This window comes from Neovison vison, chromosome 13 (assembly GCF_020171115.1).
Source record: "Neovison vison isolate M4711 chromosome 13, ASM_NN_V1, whole genome shotgun sequence".
Classification (NCBI taxonomy): domain Eukaryota; kingdom Metazoa; phylum Chordata; class Mammalia; order Carnivora; family Mustelidae; genus Neogale; species Neogale vison.
Window position 1 is genome coordinate 43,170,526 of NC_058103.1, and position 20,702 is coordinate 43,191,227.

Genomic DNA, 20,702 nt, shown 5'->3' on the forward strand with positions numbered 1-20,702 from the left:
ACTCTACGTCAAAAAAAAAAAAAAGGATAGAATTTTACTGCATGTTAAAATAAAATAAAATAGTAAATGTTAATATTAGCTTCCTTCCTTGTAAAAAGTACCCATTTAGAGAGCTTTCATATGATACTGATGGCGCAATGCTTGGGGGAAAAAGTCTCTATCAAGTGCCTCTTGATTGTTCATGTCCTCTGACTTAGTAATTTCATTTCTGACAATCTATCCTAAAAATTCAAACTTCCACCCCCTCCAAAGAAAAGCTATACACACAGTCATTTAATATAGTCTATAATTTTACCATAGTTAAAAATTAGGCCATGTTAAATATCTACTAATAGTTCCATTCCTCTATTATTAAAATATAGTACATGTACCTACTAAAAATATTCAGAGTGTGTAAAAAGCATTAAAAATGGTTTTATGGATTGCATGGAGCACTGGGTGTGGTGAAAAAATAATGAATACTGTTATGCTGAAAATAAATAAATTAATTTAAAAATGGTTTTATGGTATTTATTAAAAAAGGATTCTTCTGCATTATGCTTTCAACTATGTAGAAAATATGCATTTTTGATTTATTTGTATTTCTGAGCGATAGAACTGTTTTTTCTAGTTTAAAAAAATAATTTTTTTTTCTTAAAGATTTTGTTCATTTATTTGAGAGAGAGACAGTGAGAAAGAGCATGAGAGAGGAGAAAGTCAGAGGGAAGAAGCAGACTACCCATGGAGCTGGGAGCCCGATGCGGAACCTGATCCCGGGACTCCAGGATCACGACCTGAGCCGAAGGCAGCTGCCCAGCCGACCGAGCCACCCAGGTGCCCCTAAAAAATAATTTCTTCTTCTATAATGAACAATGCTACTTTTTAAAGTAAAAATTTTATTTTAAAATGTTACCAATATGCACCATTAATCATGAGGCCCTGGTTAGTCAAAAATACTAACAAAAATTGATGGCCCAGAAAGTTCATCACCATGTTATATTATAATAGCCAAAGTCCAGAAACAACAAAAGTGTCCAAAAACAGAATATTTGTTAAGTCATCATGCATCTATATAAGAATATTAAACAGTCAATAAATGACAGTAATCAAGGCATTTTTTTAGAGTACATGGGGAAATGTGTCTGACATGATACCAGGTGAAAAGAAACTGAGCAGTCAACTAAATATGATCCCAGCTAGTATACTATGACTGTGTGAGAATGGTACGTTTGTGTGAACATAATTGATGGTAAAACTGAATCGAATTCCAAAAAGTTTACCAAGATGTTAAGACTATGACATCTGTCTTAAAGACAGAGGTTACTGCTCTTACACTTACCTATCTGTATTTTTTAGAGTTTCCAAGGAGCATACAGCATTTCCATAATGAGGCCAGGCCTCATCCATCGCTATGGGGTAACACCCTTGACCACCTGGACTCCACCCTCCCTTTAGACTCATCCCTTCACCTAGCTGTCTAAGCCCTGTGCTCCACACTTACTGGGCCATCCCCACTTTCCCTAGAGCTCAGCCAGCCCTTTCCAGGACTTTACACAAGCACTTCCCTTGAACCAGCCTTCTCCCGCCTGCTTGGCTAACTCCTAGCTTGTCTTTAAGTCCCCAACATTTTGTCCATACCAACACTACCATGCTTCCCAGATGACCGTGTAATTTATCTGCTTCAGACCTCACGCACAGCCTGAAACCCTCCCTGAAAGCCGGCAAGAGCAGGGGCCGTGCCCAAGCGTCCGTAGCTTGTACAGTTTTTGGGGCATCTTGGCCACTCAGTGCTTATTAAGTAAATGCGGAAGGAACGCCACCAGGCAGAATTAATTGCTTCTTCATCCAACTCCCAGTTAAATCACCCATTCAGTAAACACAAAGCCTGGCCGGTGTAGAGCGTATCCCATTATATTACTGACAGTTACCTGCATACCCATGTATAGATGCAACTAGACTGTGGTCTCTTTGAATCTGGAACTCATCTCACTTTACTGCCCAAGGCCTAACATGAGCTGGAACATAGCAGATTCAATAAAAGTTTGTGGGGTTGCATTAAATAAAATTCATCCCGAAAAATTCCTCTTTATGGATGTTAATGGCTGTTATTTCATTCCAAAATAGAACAATTAAATGTTACTCTCATAACACATTGATACCAATTACTTACTGCTTCATGAGCCACAGTAAACTCAGGCTCTGAACATCACATATCATATTCTTAGTAAGGGATAATTTAACTTGGAAATTTAGAGATAATTTCTCAAGTTTCCTTGATAAGAGAACAGAAACTACCCAATAAGTCTTCTTCACACCCTGGACAATCCCAAACACTTGGTGGCTAGGAAAAATGTTCAACACTGTACCACTGAAGGAGTTATTCATTCTTGACCTTAACTATGAATAATTTTATATTCTTAAGTATAGAATTCACAATTCCCATATGTTATCTCAGCCAGCATAACTGTAGATGTTTTTCTTATTTACAAAAATGCCTTATCCTTTATAAAAAAAAGAAAAATCCTTAGGCTATTTTTATATAATGATTATTCCTGGAAAACATTTGCTTTACACTTAAAAGGGGGCCATGATGTTGATCGGGGAAAGCTATAATTGCTTGCGATCCACCTGCAATGATTTCAAGTAGACAGGCACATCTCCAATTTCTCTGAATTGTACTAAGATCTTATTTGCTATTCTTGTTAATCTGTCTTTATTTTTCCTTTACCCAGAACAATAACATTTATTTCTGCCTGGCCTCATTTATGCACAGATATTCAATTTAATTACAAAGCTAATCTCACCGGTGACAGGAAAATAGATGTAGAAAATTGGTCTTTTGGATGAGGCACAGCTGATACATAAACAATTTTAGGAAAGCTTAAGATTTTAGAAAAGCTATTATATTAAAAGAATGCTTACTGTTTATTTATTTCAAGAAAATGATAAAGATTAAACGTGACCATTCCACTAGGTAATACTCCTTCCACAGGATTCCACCGGTCTCCAGGAAAGTTGACACCAGGTAAATGCTTTGCCATCTTGGGTAAATACCACTCATAAGTCATCATCTATCAGAAAAATAACAAATGATGTTATATTTTTGATATATTTGTTAAAAAAGAATCAAGTTTATAAAGTATAGTGGAAAAGTTCAAAGATACAGATATATTCATTAAACATTAATACCACAACTCACATATGTGGCACTGACTTCTCCTCTAATGACTTAAACCTTGGATTTCATTTCTTAAGCTGTGACTATTATTGGTAACATAAGCACCTGGTTTGATCTCACCTCCGTGCATCTGTCGGACTACCCAGAATGATCTTACCCCATTCTCCTAGCTAGAGGATGTGTACCCAACTTTCAGGCCAAGCTCAAGTACCACTTCCTCTGTGATGCACCCCCCACTCCCAGGTTCCACAGCAGAATGATTGCTCCTACAGCACTTTGCCTCTGTCACAGCTCTGACCCTACTCCTCGCTCACCTGTGAGCTTCTAGAGGGAAGGGACTGTCTTCGGCTCTGTGTCTCTCCACCTAGCACAGGGCCTGGCACTGACTGGTTCTCAAATTCTATTTGCTGAAATGAAATGTTTAGGGTGGCCAGACCAGAGATACAGAGATGGGTCATTTATTCTTTCATTCATGCCTGTACTCAAGAAACAAGTATTGCTCACCTACAGTGAAGAAGATAAAATCCCTGCCCTTGAGATGCTCAATGCATGATCATCTAGACCTCAAAGACAAAACCCCTTTTGGCTAAATTATGTGACTTTACTAGTACAACCAAATTGACTACATATCATCACATGTTCTTTGGGGATTTTATTTATTTATTTGACAGAGAGAGATACAGTGAAAGAGGGAACACAAGCAAGGAGAGTGGGAGAGGGAGAAGAAGGCTTCCCCCTGAGCAGGGAGCCCGACACAGGGCTTGATCCCAGAACTCTGGGATCATGACCTGAGCCGAACGAAGGCAGACGCTTAACCGACTCAGCCACCCAGGTGACCCTCCACATGTTCTTTTGATTGAAATAAATCATTGATATCAGGAAAAATCACTTTCTCTTAATTCTATACTTATCTATACTTTTATATGTACAGATTTATTTTTAAAGAAAAGACTATTTATACTTTCAAAGCTTTGTTATAGTTTAGATATCCTCTTTTGAACAACTGTTTATGTTTTACTTGCTTTATACAAGTAAGTTAACTAGAAATGACAAATTACTTTTAATCTAGGTATATGTTATAAAAACTCAAAATATATTTATTTTATTTTTTAAAGATTTTATTTATTTATTTGACAGAGATCACAAGCAGGCAGAGAGGCAGGCAGAGAGAGAGTGGGGGGAAGCAGGTTCCCTGCTGAGCAGAGAGCCTGATGCAGGGCTGGATCCAGGCCCCTGAGATCATGACCTGGAGCTGAAGGCAGAGGCTTAACCCACTGAGCCTCCCAGGTGCCCCTCAAAATATATTTATTGAATTGGGTTTTATTACCCAACAGTTTCAGTTCTTGGGGATACTAACATTAATTCTATACTTTCTACATGCTTTGACCTCAACAGTTCTCATATAATTCTCAAGGCAACCTTATTCTGTGAGAATAATTACATTAGACACCGCTGATTGCCCACTCAACAGCTAAAGCCCTCTTCTCCCTCACACAATCCTGACTTGGATCAGGTTATCCAAGTGAAGCTAAATGCTTGGGTCTAGTCTTTCTCCTCGGCTAGAAAGTAGTTTAGGAATGGGCATATGACCCACTACTGGTTAGGGGGACCCGAGGGAAGGTCTGCTAGGGGCTTCTGGGGCACACGTTATTCTCAGTAGAGAGAGAGGAAGGTGCAGGGGGAGAGAGAGAAGGATAGAGAGGGAGAGGAAGGGAGGGTAAGGGAGAGGCACTTTGCTCCATTTTAGGACGTGATGTTTGGAACCGGCACTCATCGGTTCAAGATGGATGGAGAGAAGTGGCCCCAGGACGCTGACATCACTGAACTGCTTATATTATTCATCCTAAAACCTCCTATCTTCAGACTACTTCTTATGTGAGATTAAAAACTGCATAGTTTAAGCTACTCTCAGGTATTTTGTTTCTTGCATTCAAAAGCACCCTAACTTATATGATGATCATTTCCATTTTATAGATCAGGAAACAGAAGCGCTGAGAGGAAAAAAAAAATCATTAGCCCCGTGTCACACATCCTGGAAGTGACAGAATGAGGACTTGAATTTAGGTCTAATTAACTTTGAAATCCAGGCTTCTCAACGATGGTTGCTGAAATGGTGGGATACCATATTATGAACTAACAGCCTAGCTTTTGTCAGAATCTACACTGAAGATCAAAATAATCAACTTGCGTAGATGATATAAATGCAAACTGCTTACAAAAATGTGTAATGTGAAAATTTCCCTATATTTGCAAATCTGTTTATATAGTTTTCTTCAAAAAGTTCAAATTATTCATTCATTCAATAAAATTTAATAAATATTATGCCTAATAATTTGCTCAATCAAACTAATCATAGTATTAAGATTAGTATCAAGATGAGGAATTTCTCTTTCCCTGATGACTGGTCTAAAAACACCAGAGATAGATTTATTCCCTTTTAGGTATTTACGGTTTAAATTATAAATCTTATATAAAGCTTAAATACATTTCTTCAGTTCCAGAAGACTGTTTTAATAGACTTGAAAATCTTCACAAGTCCTCTCCAAACGTATTTCTGTCATAAGGCCAAAAGTTTACACACAAATCCTATAGCAGAACTGTGGTTAATTATTTCTATTTTGAGTGAAATGTTTACTCATCTGCAGTTTTATTTTATTTTAAAAAATATTTTATTTATTTATTTGTCAGAGAGAAGGAGAGAGAGAAAGAGCATACAAGCAGGCAGAGAGGCAGGCAGAGGCGGAAAGAGAAGCGGGCTCCCTGCCGATCAAGGAGCTCATGAGGGACTTGATCCCAGGACCCTGGGATCATGACCTGAGCCGAAGACAGTGGCTTAACCCACTGAGCCACCCAGGCGTCCCTACAGTATAACTTATTTTATATTCCTTTTTTTTTTTAAAGATTTTATTTATTTATTTGACAGAGAGAGATCACAAGTAGGCAGAGAGGCAGGCAGAGAGAAAGAGGAGGAAGCAGGCTCCCTGCTGAGCAGAGAGCCCAATGCGGGACTCGATCCCAGGACCCTGAGATCATGACCTGAGCGGAAGGCAGCGGCTTAACCCACTGAGCCACCCAGGTGCCCTAACTTATTTTATATTCAACCTAACGTACTTTAATTTTGGGACCAGTAGGCAGTGTTAATTTGAATGGCTGGGTTGGCTGAATGTCAAAGAACTATTTTTTTAAAAATTTTATTTATTTATTTGACAAAGAGAGAGACAGCTAGAGAGGGAACACAAGCAGGGGGAGTGGGAGAGGGAGGCGGGGCTTGATCTCAGGACCCTGGGATCATGACCTGAGCCAAAGGCAGATACCCAACAACTGAGCCACCCAGTCATCCCAATCAAGGAACTATTTAAAAATAAATTTACTGTGGAAAGAACCAAGGTGCCCTTCAGCAGATGAATGGATAAAGAAGATAAGGTCCATATATACAATGTAGTATTATGCCTCCATCGGAAAGGATGAATACCCAACTTTTCTATCAACATGGACGGGACTGGAGGAGATTATGCTGAGTGAAATAAGTCAAGCAGAGAGAGTCAATTATCATATGGTTTCACTTACTTGTGGAGCCTAAAGAATAACACACAGGACACTGGGAGATGGAGAGGAGAAGTGAATTGGGGTAAATCGGAGGGGGAGATGAAACAAGAGAGACTGTGGACTCCTGAGAGACAAACTGAGGGTTTTGGAGGGGAAGGGGTGAGGGGCTGGGTGAGCCTGGTGCTGGGTATTATGGAGGGCACGTATTGCATGGAGCACTGGGTGTGGTGCATAAACAATGAATGCTGGAACACTGAAAAGAAATAAAATAAAATAAAATGAAAAAAATAAATTTACAATACAGTACTTTCATGGTTTGTCATGTGAACTAGAGACCTAATTATTATTTGATTCTAACACAAAAAACATCAATTCTTAAAACATTCAGTTTAGATGAGAAGGAAGCAATTCATATGCATATACAATTAGTGAAAGTAAACAAAAGAACATGATATATATTCTACCTAAGAGTAATTGTGAAAACTACACACATCTACCATTAAAAATTAGTTTAAAAAATACTTGTTTTAAAGTGATTACTGTTACTATATTCTAAGTATCTTCTTTATATACTTACTTCCTGATCCACTAGTGAAATATCTGGTCTCAGTCCCTCACAATAATGCATGTAACGGAGAGAATTCCCTGGCAAATCTCCTCGGAGTAAGATAATTGCATCACGGGGCATAGAGGCTAGAAGGTTCTTTGCAAATTTATCAATCACGTAGTTGGTCCTTTGGTCACAAATGCTAAATAAAAGGATAATGAAACATTAAAATAGCAACACACTGCTACAGTTTGTACAAGAGCGGGTTTATTTCCTGCTACATTTCTTTCCCATCACACACTCTACACGTAGTGTTTCAAAGTAGTCTAATTTGTATCTTCTAAGAAGATGCATATATTTGAAAAAAGAATGCTGTGACCTGGAAGAAAAAGAGAAGGAACTAATTGTGCAACTAAATAAAAATTAGTGTATTGCTTTACTGCTGGGATTTATAATCATTTCTATAAAAAGGGAATTGGTTAGTGCTCAAGACTAAGTCTTTTTCACTAAAAAGAAGTAAGGCTTCTGATTTCACTTGGAAATTAAGGTAATTTCAAGTCAATTCCAGTTAGACCAAAGAAATTTTCAGAAATGCAAAAGGAAATCTGGCAGTTTCCAGCATAACTTTGTGTAGTATTGGTTTAACTCTCTTGCATGCAAACGTGATCCTTTCCATCACTTCTCCAAGCCACAGGCTCCCTGTGGTCCTCTCTCCCTTCTAGACAGAAAAATCATTTGCGAAGAAGTCCAATGAGAAGGAAGGTAAGGAATAGCTGGTGGAATTGTTTACTGTTCTCCAGGTATTTTTTGCTACTGCCAACAGCAGCAGTATAACTCCTTTCAGTGATAGAGTGGACACTGTAACTTCAAAGAGAACTGGCGTGAATTCTGAGGGCTTCCCATGAAAAAAGAAAAACTCAACCAGAGAGCAAAAGCATCAAAAAAATGGAATAAGCATTGTCCTTCGTTTTATTATCAGGTGTGTCACATGTAATGGTTCTAAGAAACACAGCCTAAAGTTAAATCACTGGGCTAGCATTACGTAGCAAATGAACATTGCTAGAAACAAAATATTCACCCTCGCCTTTGTAGTTGATGCAACCACTCCCCGCTCCCCGCTGTGATTCTCTACTTTGCAGGATGATGGTTCCCATTTTGCCCGCTAGCAAAGTTGCTATCTATTCCATACCCCTGGGACAAATGCAAGAATTAAAACAAAATAAAACTGCCTAGCTTGTGTTAGTAGCCGTGGTGTTGAACCTGAGTTGCCCTAAAGACCCAAGTCAGGAAAAGACTGGGACAAAGCAAACTTGGGAAACACAGCGAGCTTTGTAAGCCCTTGTTGAGCAAGCTATGGAATTGTATCCGGGACATGCATCCCCTCTCTACCAGACCTCCTAGTGACGCAGGAGTCCTAACACTGGCTCTACCCTGGTATTATAAAGAACATCAATTTTTAAAGTTAAGTTGAAAGTGGAAATTCAAGCGCCTAGGTGGCTCGGTAGGTTAAGTATCTGAATCTTGGTTTCTGCTCAGGTGATGACCTCAAGGCCATGAGATCAAGCCCCTGCATCAGGTTCCCCATTGAGAGCAGAGTCTGCTTGGAATTTTCTCTCTCCTTCTCCCTCTGCCCCTCCTCCCACTTGTGCTCTCTCTCTTCCTCAAATAAATAAATAAATAAATCTTTAAAAAAAAAAAAAAAGGCAGGGGAAACTGATGCCAATCAAGGGGCGCCTGGGTGCCTCAGTGCGTTAAAGCCTCTGCCTTCGGCTCAGGTCATGATCCCAGGGTCCTGAGATTGAGCGCTCCTTCCTCCTCTCTCTTTGCCTGACTCTCTCCCTACTTGTGATCTCTGTCAAATAAATAAATAAAATCTTAAAAATAAAATAAAATACCAATCAAATCTCACTACAATAAAACTCCAGTGGCATCTTCCATTGTTGTAATGTTTACTCAAATACTACTGGAAATGAATGAACTTTGATCTAAAATTTGGATATGTTTTATACCAGACTGAGATATTCACTGTCAATGTTATTCAACAGATTTTGAATATATATAGATATATCTATCTATCTATCTATATATATCTATCTCTGAATGCCTAAGAGCTAAGAAACTTTTAGAACTTTATTTCAAAATAATTAATATTCACTCCTACAGAGTGAACTAGATAAGGACCGGGTGTTACTCAAAAGATGAAATCTTCGAAGCATAAAAGGGAGTTACTTTAGGACATAAAAAAGGCCCCAATGTCTTTACTCTCCATCAAAGTGGTATTTTAGATCATGGACTTTTATTATATCCTCCAGATCCAACCAAGCATCTCTAGGGTTCGTCAGAGGAAAATGTACGACTAGTTACGGGACCCACCCAAGCCCTTGTCTGCAGTGCCCTGACACCGCACAGCACGCACGCCGAGATTCTGCTCAGAAGTTTAAGCAGCACTGCCTTTAGACTCCGCTGTCTCGCTCTGAGAACTGGAAGAGGTGAAATGGAAATAAAGCCCAAGACTCTAAATATCTATGTGTCTCTTGCTTGAGTGCTCCTTCCATAAAAATAAGCACGTGTTACCTGAAATTAGAATATATTTGGTAAATTATAAAAAGAGCTGCTGAAAGCCACTCCAGACACTGAAGCCCCCTGACATTCAGTACTCGGTTACTCTCGGAAGCCAGCGCCGCCAAACCCAGGCCCGCGAGGACGGCCACCACCGCGTTGCTCTGCATCCAGAACCTCTCCACCTGCCAGAGACATGCAGACAGGACATCTGGCTGACTGGTTACGGCAATCGGCCAGGTATTGTAGATTTAACAAATACACTATGTACCCCGAGCTGCTTATGCCCGCGGTCACTCAGGTCTTGTTTGCGGACTTCCCCAGTGCAATTCCTTGTCGCTTTATTTTTCAATTTTCCAAGCATTTCTCCTTTCCAGTTGGACACACGAAGCTCCCTTTTTTGGATCTACATATTCGTTTCAATTCTATGGCATGCACCTTGAACTCCTGGCACTTGAGAAGTGGAGGAGATGGAGAAAGGCTTTTTTTTGCTTTACTTCTGAGGTCTCCTCCCAAGTGGGGAAGCGCCCCTAGTAGAAGAGCCCTCACTTCTCCCTGTGAGACTGTAAGCACTGAGCTGAAGGGGAGTCTGCCAGCTGGGAGTGGGCCTTCATGGCCCTGCCCTTTACCCCCCACCCCCACTCTTCCTCTGGGAAGTGATCTGCCCACAGGACACATGTGTCCAGGACAGACCCTTTCCGCGTGGCCCCCGCCGGGCAGGTGAGGGGTGCCTGTGACAGGGCAGGGCGGTAGGGTTGGCGGGGGTAAGTCCGTCCATTCTGGAATGCAGTAAGAGGAAGCCCCCTGCTCACAGATAGAAACTATCTTCTTCCATCTCAGTGTTCCCAGTATAAAGGGGATTCACTCGTTGTAGTTGTCCGGGTTTATCTTGTTTCTCAACTGACTCAGAACTCAGATGATCAAGAAGGATATTATTTACGAGGCCTCTTGAACACACACATAGAAAAGAGTTGGCTTGAGTCACTGAAAAGGAGCTGTCTCCATTCATAGTTTCTACTACAAAGAGGAGAATTACTCCAATCTCAGAAATGGCAGCCGGGGAAAACAGAAACGTGGAGGCTCTTTTGCACAGCACTGAGACCGATGAGGTAAAAACCATGGGAGTGTGTGCATAAGAGCCCCCAGCTACAACCTTTCTTTCTTTGCTGGTTTTTTTGTTTTTGCTTTTGTTTTTTTTTTTAATTCCAGGAGATCTTTAGGAGTACTTATATCTGCAAGCACACACATAAAATAACTAACTTAAAACTACATTACCTTTATTTTTCTACCTAACTATTGTGTTAACTAATTGCTGCATTTTTCCCCCCCTAAAAAAAAGCCTCAGTCTTATTTGGTTCAAGAATTTGACTTTCGATCTATAAAAATTAGCTGTTTCTGAGATCAGCTGCTCCTCTACAAGATTCATAAAGATAAATTTGTACACTCTCCACCAACTTTCTGGACAAAGGAGATATCTAAGTAAAACTTACCACACCCATGAAAAGTGGCTTTGATATATCTAAGTTCGCTCTCCAAGCAAAGAACAATGAATAAATGCAAAACATTCCAGTAAAAAGCCATACCAATGATGGATTTTGTCTGTCCCTATAAAAAAATTAAATATGTCCAAAATTATTTATATGCATGAGTATCAAAAATATTACATAGTTTTAAACTACAGGAAAGAATTAGAGCTATAAAACTTCCCATACTTAACTGTGGACAAAGAAAGATCTCAGTTTAAAAAAATTTGAGCTGGAATAAATAACTGAAATATAAGAATCAACTACACACTGTATTACATATTACAGACAACTACACTTGGAACTATGCAGCAAGACATACAAAGTTCAAGTTCAGAGAAGAAATGCAAATGATCAATCTCGTTAAATTTAAAATGTAATTAAACAGATCTGTACCCCTGAAACAAATAATATATCACATGTTAATTAAAAAAGATGTAATTAAACATATGCAAAACAAAAGAATAATTTCATGCTTCAAAATCATAACGATTTTAAAACAGCAAATCTCAGTATTGGATGCAACGAATGCAACCGAATGAGCACGTATATGAGTACAATCCTTGAGAAAAATTAATTTGATAACATATATCAAGAGCCTTAAAAATAATCACAGTTGGGGCACCTGGGTGGCTCAGCCAGTTAAGCATCTGCCTTTGGCTCAGGTCATGATCTCAGGGTCCTGGGATCGAGCCCCACATCAGGTTCCCCACTCAGAGAGGAGTCTGATTCTCTCTCTTCCTTTGCTCCTCTCCCCTCCCACTTGCACCCTTTCTCAAATAAATAAAATCTTAAAAAAAAAAAAAAATCACACTCACTGACACAGTAATTTGACATGTGGGCATAAATCTTTAGGCAAAACCAGAAATGTGGATAAAGATTAAACTATAAAAATGCTTTAACATGGGACGCCTGGGTGGCTCAGTTGGTTGGACGACTGCCTTCGGCTCAGGTCATGATCTTGGAGTCCCGGGATCGAGTCCCACATCGGGCTCCCAGCTCCACGGGCTCTCTCTGACCTTCTCCTCGCTCATGCTCTCTCTCACTGTCTCTCTCTCAAATAAATAAATAAAATCTAAAAAAAAAAAAAAATGCTTTAACATAGGGGTGCCTGGGTGGCTCAGTGGGTTAAACCTCTGCCTTCAGCTCAGGTCATGATCTCAGGGCCCTGGGATCAAGACCCGCATCGGGCTCCCTGCTCAGCGGGGACCCTACTTCCCCCTCTCTCTCTGCCTGCCTCTCTGCCTGCTTGTGATCTCTGTCAAATAAATAAATAAAATATTTTTAAAAAAATGCTTTAACATTACTTATATTAGAAGTGGAAGCAATATGAAGATTCCCAAATAGAAAAACACTTAAGTTAATTCTCCTAGGTCGGAGAAGGGAATTTTATACAGACATTTAAATGACCTTAAGTCTTTTTACCATAAGGGCAAATGCTCACAATATAATGTTAAGTGTCAAGGAAACAGAAATACAGATGTGTGTACATATACAAATTTACATAAAACACTCATGTTAGAAAGTAAATGGACAAAAATAATGGAGGTTCAGAGTGCTGTTATTTTTTAGGTTTTCTTTTATCATCAGAGGTTACTTTTTTCTTCAGAGGAATTCAAATAGTTGTTTACTTCTTTTGCAATGCAACAATAATGAGTAGCTACAGGCACAGTACGGGATCAAACCAGAAGTTTAAGATATCAAATGAGTTGGTTACTTAGATTGTAATCTACTGCTCAATCTTCCAAAATCATTAATTTGTTATCAGAAAAAAAAAACCAGGAAGAAGGTAATATATATTTGCTGTAACAGAAATTATTCAAGTCATTTATTTGGAATATAAAATAATACTGGCAATGTTCTTCAAGGGCATATTGAAATATGAATTGACTTCATGAATATGGGAAAAAGAACAGGAAAATAAATTATATTACTTACTTTCTTGCTAAACATATGTTTGCCCAAACTGCGAGGCCTTGAATGTTGAGTGAGAGTTGGGTCCTCATACTTGTTAATTGAGAACTGTAAAAAACAATCTAATTTATTATGGGTAGAAAATGAAGTTGGTTAGTTTCAAATATAACATTCTTTGTAAAACACATCTGATTATGCACTGAGTAGTTTTTTTGTTTGTTTGTTTTTTTGCACTGAATAGTTTTGAGGGCTGGAGGCAGATGTTAAATTATTTTGTCTTCTTTCAAATTTGGGAGAAAAAGTACCATAAGAAAGAGTTAAATGGTTCTAAGATGTTTTTTAATTATAATACTTGGTTCCAATTTATAATATTTGGGATAGGATTAGAGCAAGTAATTCTTCTGTATTTGTAATACTGGTATGCTATATTGATAATATAGTAAAATAATAATAATAAAAACCAATATAATAATAATATACCAGTATAATAATATAATAATAAACCAATATAATAATAATAATAAAAAACCAATCCAGATCCCCAACTGGTTTGGTAAGAAGTCATGTGAAATGAATTTCTGAACTTTGGTCAACAGTGTAGACACGGCCTCCTGTGATTTAGCAAGTGAAAAGAAAATTAATGCGGGGTGCCCAGGTGGCTTAGCTGGTTGAGCATTATCTCTTGATTTTGGCTCAGGTCATGATATTATGGTCATAGATTGAGCTTGCTTGGGATTCTCACTCTCCCTCTCTCTCTGCCCCTCTATCCCACCAACTCTCCTCCTCTAAAATAAATAAATAAATAAATAATGAAAAGAAAGAAAGAAAATAAAATTAATGCAAATAATTTTCTGGAGATCCGATCATTAAAGAAAAAAAAAGACAAGAGAGGTGATCTCCAATCATTCTTCTTCTTTAAAAGGCTTCCTTGTTGTCCAGGGGCACCTGGGTAGCTCAGTCAGTTAAGCGTCCAACTCCTGATTCTGGCTCAGGTCATGATCTCAGGGTTGTGAGATCGAGCCCTACCTCAGGCTCCATGCTGGAATACAGCCTGCTTGAGATTCTCTCTCTCCCTCTCCTTCTGCCCTTCCTCCCCACTGTGTGTAGGCATGAGCTCTCTCGTCCTCAAAAAAAAAAAAAAAAAAAAAAAAAAAAAGGCTTCCTTCTTTTCTGTATTATTTGGTTCAAAAATGTTTAAGCCATAAGAAATGTATTTTTTTCCTATAATTAAACTAAATTCTTCCATTAACTAATAAGCGTTTCCCAAGTGTTATCTGAGTTCTGAAATAGCTCTAGCAGTCTCCAATTTTTTAAAAAATGACTCTATACACTATCTCAAAGAACTTTCTTCTCCCTGCTGGCAATTTTACTGGAGAAAATGTGATGCCATAATTATGGAAACCACACAATGTGTATTTTACTAATGGAGACTCATCTACTATGAGAAGATATTCTTACTCATTTTCAAACACACTTGAAAAATTGATTCCAGCATGAGGCCCATTTCAAACCATTCTTCAAAAGAAATGAAGTCAGTCTCAAAATTAATTCTTGGAGATCTGTTGCTTAAATGTAAGCTCTAAAACATGGTCACTGCCTAGGGTTAGATTCCATAATTTCCTTGTACAGGATTGCAACTTAGAGATATGCATGGGGAAAGAATTTAATTTGCTTGACTGGAAGAGGAGAGATGATTAGGTCCCATCATTTTGAAGGATTTTCTAGTAAGTTAATTATGAGTTGCTTTTCTCAACTCTCTTGTCCACCTGAAACAATTAAAGACTAGACATTCTCTCACTCAGTCAGAGAGTGCTAGGATTATGCCTCCAATCTACATTCTGATTTGGTTCGAACAAATAATGTTTGAACAAATAGTGTGAGTGCTCATCACTTTTGTCAAGGCTTTTTTCTAGGCATATCACCTAACTGCTATTTCTTCAATATAAAGGAGGCTTTTCTGATCCCCAATAGATGAGTTTTATGTGCGACTAATAAAACTTGGATGGATAGTCTAGCAGTACTCTTGAGAGTTCTCTGGAGTTCAGTGGGATTTATTTTTTATTTTTTTAAAATATTTTATTTATTTATTTGACACAGAGAGAGAGATCACAAGTAGGCAGAGAGGCAGCCAGAGAGAGAGAGGGGGGAAGCAGGCTCCTTGTTGAGCAGAGCCCCATGTGGGGCTCGATCCCAGGACCCTGAGATCATGACCTGAGCCGAAGGCAGAGGGTTAACCCACTGAGCCACCCAGGCGCCCCTCATGTGGGATTTATTAAGGCAAAATATACTGCCAATCTCAAATGAGATCACAACCCTACACGGTAGGCTGAAAAGAATAGGCAGTGAGTCTTCCGGCCTGAAGCAAAGCAGAATACCATAAAAACCCACAGACATTGGTGAAGCTGTCTTTGTAACTGAGCTTCTTGCTACCTTTCCCCAATCAAAAAGAAAAAGGAGCCATAAAGGTTTCAGTCGGACATTAAAAAAATATATTTAAAATCAGTTGTGAGAACCAACAAAAGGTTATATAAAAATAATTGGTGGCAGGAAAATATTTTCAAGATACAGTAAAAAATGAAAATGAGTGGGCTAATAAAACAGTGTGCACATTATGATCTCATTTTTAAAAATAAAAATATTGAAAGGACACAGACAAAAATGTTAATGGGTTAACAACAGTGGTTATCTCTATACGTTGGAATTATAGTAATTTTAATTTTCTTACCTTCGCCTACCTGGGTTTTCTAAACTTTCTATAATGAAATAATAATAATAAACTTTCTATTATGTATCACATTTTGAGAGCAGGGGAAAGGGACATTTAAAAAGGAAAGGAGGACAGATGGAAGGAAGCAAACAAGCTAGCAAGTTAACAAGAGGGAAACTGAGTATCTATGAATTGCCTCACATACAAGGTTGAAATATGCTCCCCACATTTAATTTTTTTTCATGATTTTTAAAAAATTTTTTTTCAGTGTTCCAAAATTCATTGTTTCTCCCCATATTTTAAAAATGGTTTTCCAACGGTTTCCACAGGTTAATAATCAGTTAGGAGACCACTTTAGTGTTATAGAAGACTACTCTTCCATAATTTTATATTGAAAATATTATAAAAATAGTACAGGACTGGTTTGGATATTTTTTAGGTTATCTTAATCTGTGTGGATTTTTTTTTTTAAAGATTTTATTTATTTATTTGAGAGAGAGACAGTGAGAGAGAGAGCATGAGCGAGGAGAAGGTCAGAGGGAGAAGAAGACTCCCCATGGAGCTGGGAGCCTGATGCGGAACTCCATCCCGGGACTCCGGGATCATGACCTGAGCCAAAGGCAGTCGTCCAATCAACTGAGCCACCCAGGCATCCCAATCTGTGTAGATTTTAAAGCAATTATTAACCCATTTTTCAAAGAACCCTAGTAGGTGATACAGATGAAATATATTTACTTAACTGGCTCTAAAAAGGTTGGATATTAATTTAAGTCAAAAATAGATCTTAGGGCACCTGGGTGGCTCAGTGGGTTAAGCCGCTGCCTTCGGCTCAGGTCATGATCTCAGGGTCCTGGGATCGAGTCCCGCATCGGGCTCTCTGCTCAGCAGGGAGCCTGCTTCCTCCTCTCTCTCTGCCTGCCTCTCTGCCTACTTGTGATCTCTCTCTGTCAAATAAATAAATAAAATCTTAAAAAAAAAAATAGATCTTAAGGACAGCCTAAAGAAAAAGTCTTAAGACACATTAAACAAATGAAACTCTAAAGAATTTAAGAACCCAGCTCAATCCTAAAAAAGAAAACAATCAAATTGCTAAATACAATTTTATAAAATCTCCCTGAAAAAAAGAGAAGAAACCAGAACAAAGGATAAATGATGTGTAAAGCAACAGTGCACTGGGTCATTTCATATCCACGTGGAAGTGGAAACAATCTAGTGTTGACAGTCTACTACTAACTGTTCTATTTATCACTCATTCTCAGCTTTCTTTTATGGAAGGAAATGCTAGAATGTTTGACAGTCCACACAACTAGTGAACATACCCACGAGAGCCACTTCTCACACACACTGCTTCACAAAAGACAAGTCCAGAAGCCCCCAAAATCACTTCGTCTAGGAACTAACAGAGAATTCACTTAAAACCAGTTTCAAGTATTTCATACTCACAGCAAAATTTTAGACATACTGGATCCTGTTTCCGATTTGGCCTAAACATAAAAGAGAAGTTTATTTGCGTAAGCCTTCAGCTGCAGCTGTGTTAAGCTATTGCATTTTAACTATCTGGATTTAGAATATACATGTTTCCTGGGGTGCCTGGGTGGCACAGTGGGTTAAAGCCTTTGCCTCTGGCTCGGGTCATGATCCCAGGGTGCTGGGATCGAGCCCCGTATGGGGTTCTCTGCTCGGCAGGGAGCCTGCTTCCTCCTCTCTCTCTCTCTCTCTCTGCCTACTTGTGATCTCTTGTCTGTCAAATAAATAAATAAAATCTTTAAAAAAAAAAAAAAGAATATACATGTTCCAAGTAGACAATGCAACATCTCTCTTCATTCAGTCTTTGCTTCAGAGCCTTGCTGAGTTTTTGAAGAGAAGTCACTAGAAACTAAACGCACACATCCTTGAGGAAGAACTGCAGAAATAACGACAGGCTAAAAATCAGTCCAACTATCATTCTAGTAGGAACGATTTAACACACTGATGAATTAACTGACTTGACACTTTTGTTATAGAGCATCTTTAAGGCCCTTTGATTAGAGCTCATTATCACATGTTAGTCTATAATTTCACAATTATGTCTGAATTATATAGGTTTCAAATCTGGAATGGCCCTCAAGCAATATTGTAATGGAATAACCAATATAAGTAAGCCAGAGTATAAATTTAAAGTATCAGACTCTCTAAGTCAAAAAGTAATTAATAATTATCCTTTCATTAAGTTATTTTATTATGAAATAGCTCCTCCATACAAACAACACATATAACGTGCATTTAAGGGATAAAGAGGTGTTTTGTTTTATTTTAAGATTTTATTTATTTGTCAGAGAGAGAGCGAGCAAGCGAGCAAGCATAAGCAAGCAGAGTGGCACAAGGCAGAGAGAGAGAGAGAGAGAGAGAGAAGCAGGCTCCCCGCTGAGCAAGGAGCCCAAGGACTGGGGCTGACTCGATCCCAGGACTCTGGGATCGTGACCTGAGCCTAAGGCAGCAGCTTAACTGACTGAGCCACCCAGGTGTCCCAGGGATAGAGTTTTAAAAAATCTATAGAGCCACCATTCATTTAAGAACCAGAAATGCGTGAACACTTCACTTTGTGGAGTATCTCACAAAGCATTCACAGGCCTCGCTTTTCTCACCCCCTAGTGATAATTATTACCTTGATTTTCGTGTTAATTACTCCCTACTTCCTAAAAATACATAGTTCTACTTCTTCCCTATGTATCCTTGAGCAATAGATTGTTTTGCCTGGTTTAGAATTTTGTATCAGCGGTATCATATAATATGTAGTCTTCAGAGATCTGCCTTCTTGCCCAAGACAAAAAGCACAACCATGAGAGAAAGATCCAATGTTTTTATTAAAGTAATATATATATATATATATATATATATATATATAGTGTTTGTCCTTTTATTTTTCAGATAACCTTTACTCTAACCACAATGTTTTTTCCCTAATTTATGTTTCAGGGAAAGCAAGGCCTTTGTAACTTTAAAAAAACACAGTGAAATTATATCTTATAAAGTATTTACACACAAGTATTATACTAAATACTATCATAAACACTATTTGTCAAATATGAAAAAAGAAAGTGTTTTGGTCAAGGTACATTAAAAATTTCGAGAGTTTTTTTTTTTTTCCTTCTAATCTTTTCCAAATATTTTAAATCACAGACCAAGGGACCAAAATGGTACCCAATGCTAAGAAGAATGAAATTCTTCAAATGCTGGCAGCAGAGTCTTTTTAATGTTTGTTATCCTGAAAAACATATTCAGGACATACAACATTATGATGTCAGGTTAAATAATTCCAAGCTTTTCCTAATGTACGCTAAAGGCCACATTCCAAGGAGCAAGTTTGTTACACAAATAATGGAAATGAAAATTCTGTACTGTCATTGATAGGCATTGTTTTCCTTCAGTCAAGGCCCAGGCAGAACACTGAAGCTTCCTGAAAAGGGCTTTAAATATAAATTTACCAGACTGAATGTTCCGTATTCTTCCCTGAGAAAATGCGTCATAAATCCTAGCAACGTGGTCTGGTCTCCCCAGGTCCACCGAGCTTGATTGAGGTAGGATGAGATAGGAAGGTAGGCGTAAGGCAATAAACCAGCAGAAAAGTAGACACTGAACTTCAACAGAGAGCCCAGGGAGAGTTCCTGCAGCAAAGCATATCATATAACAATGTTTATTTTTAGTCCATTCACCCTGGAACTTCAAGAACACATCAAGGAAAACATCAAAATGTTTACTCAGAGCTGATCTCTCAATTTCTATTAAGTCACCACAGAATACTATGTTAAACCTTCTGAGTGCTGTGGATTACTAGAAAATTGCATCAGCCTGAACTCCTTTGCATGGCAGGGGAAATCAAAGTGAAGCAAATAATATTAGGGAAGACTCCGGAGTATCATATTTACATTTAAAACCATGTCATACATGCAGCATTATAAGTCTGGGATAACACGCTTGCAAGTGATTGTTTGGCTGATTCTGAACATACCCCAGATATTGTTCCAATACAATTCCCTTCCTCACCGACACCAGAAGATTTCAAATATTCTCTATTATGATTACACACTGACGGTAGGATTCTTTCTGCAAGGGTTTAGGATATTTCATGGAAGTATTTGTCACAAATGAAGCTAGCTTTTACTTAACCCCCCAGTTCATCCAAATGCTCTTTTCCCTCAGTGTACATACAAGAGGGAATACCAACGGAAATTTGTTGTGTGTAACAATGTTGCCTCATAAGAGAATGTATCTCTCATCTGCGTATGTGTTTTAAGCTTTATAATTTATTTCAGAGAGAGAGAGAGAGAGAACAGGGGAAGGGGAAGAGGGAGAGAGACAAGCAGACTACCCGCTGAGTGCACAGCCCTAAACGGGGCTCGATCACATGACCCTGAGATCATGATCTAAGCTGAAATCAAGAGCTGGACACTTAACCGACTGAGCCACGTAGACACCCCCTCATCTGCATTCTTCTAAAACAAAGGACAATATTGATAGAGTCTTACAAAGATTACATCCACAAAAATACCAGCATACTAAAAAATTCAAATAGTGGTTGCTGGGGCACCTGGGTGGCTCAGTGGGTTAAAGCCTCTGCCTTCGGCTCGGGTCATGATCCTGGGGTCCTGGGATAGAGCCCCACGTCGGGCTCTCTGCTCGGCAAGGAACCTGCTTCCCCTTCTCTCTGTCTGCCTCTCTGCTACTTGTGATCTCTGTCTGTCAAAAAACAAAACAAAACAAAAAAAAACA

General features: G+C 38.6%; 1 protein-coding gene across 2 annotated transcripts in view; it reads right to left on the reverse strand.

Moving 5' to 3' along the window:
- TMEM260 (transmembrane protein 260) overlaps window positions 1–20,702 on the reverse strand; it is a 68,523-nt gene that overhangs the window by 12,756 nt on the left and 35,065 nt on the right. The window contains exons 6-12 of one of the 2 annotated variants that reach the window (XM_044232456.1): window positions 19,418–19,597; window positions 17,397–17,437; window positions 13,271–13,354; window positions 11,300–11,414; window positions 9,825–9,994; window positions 7,281–7,452; window positions 2,902–3,050 (exon numbers count right to left, since the gene is read on the reverse strand). In XM_044232456.1, the coding sequence (XP_044088391.1) occupies window positions 2,902–3,050; window positions 7,281–7,452; window positions 9,825–9,994; window positions 11,300–11,414; window positions 13,271–13,354; window positions 17,397–17,437; window positions 19,418–19,597 (911 nt within the window). The remainder of the gene's footprint in view (window positions 1–2,901; window positions 3,051–7,280; window positions 7,453–9,824; window positions 9,995–11,299; window positions 11,415–13,270; window positions 13,355–17,396; window positions 17,438–19,417; window positions 19,598–20,702) is intronic. The other variant, XM_044232457.1, reaches the window with a different exon arrangement.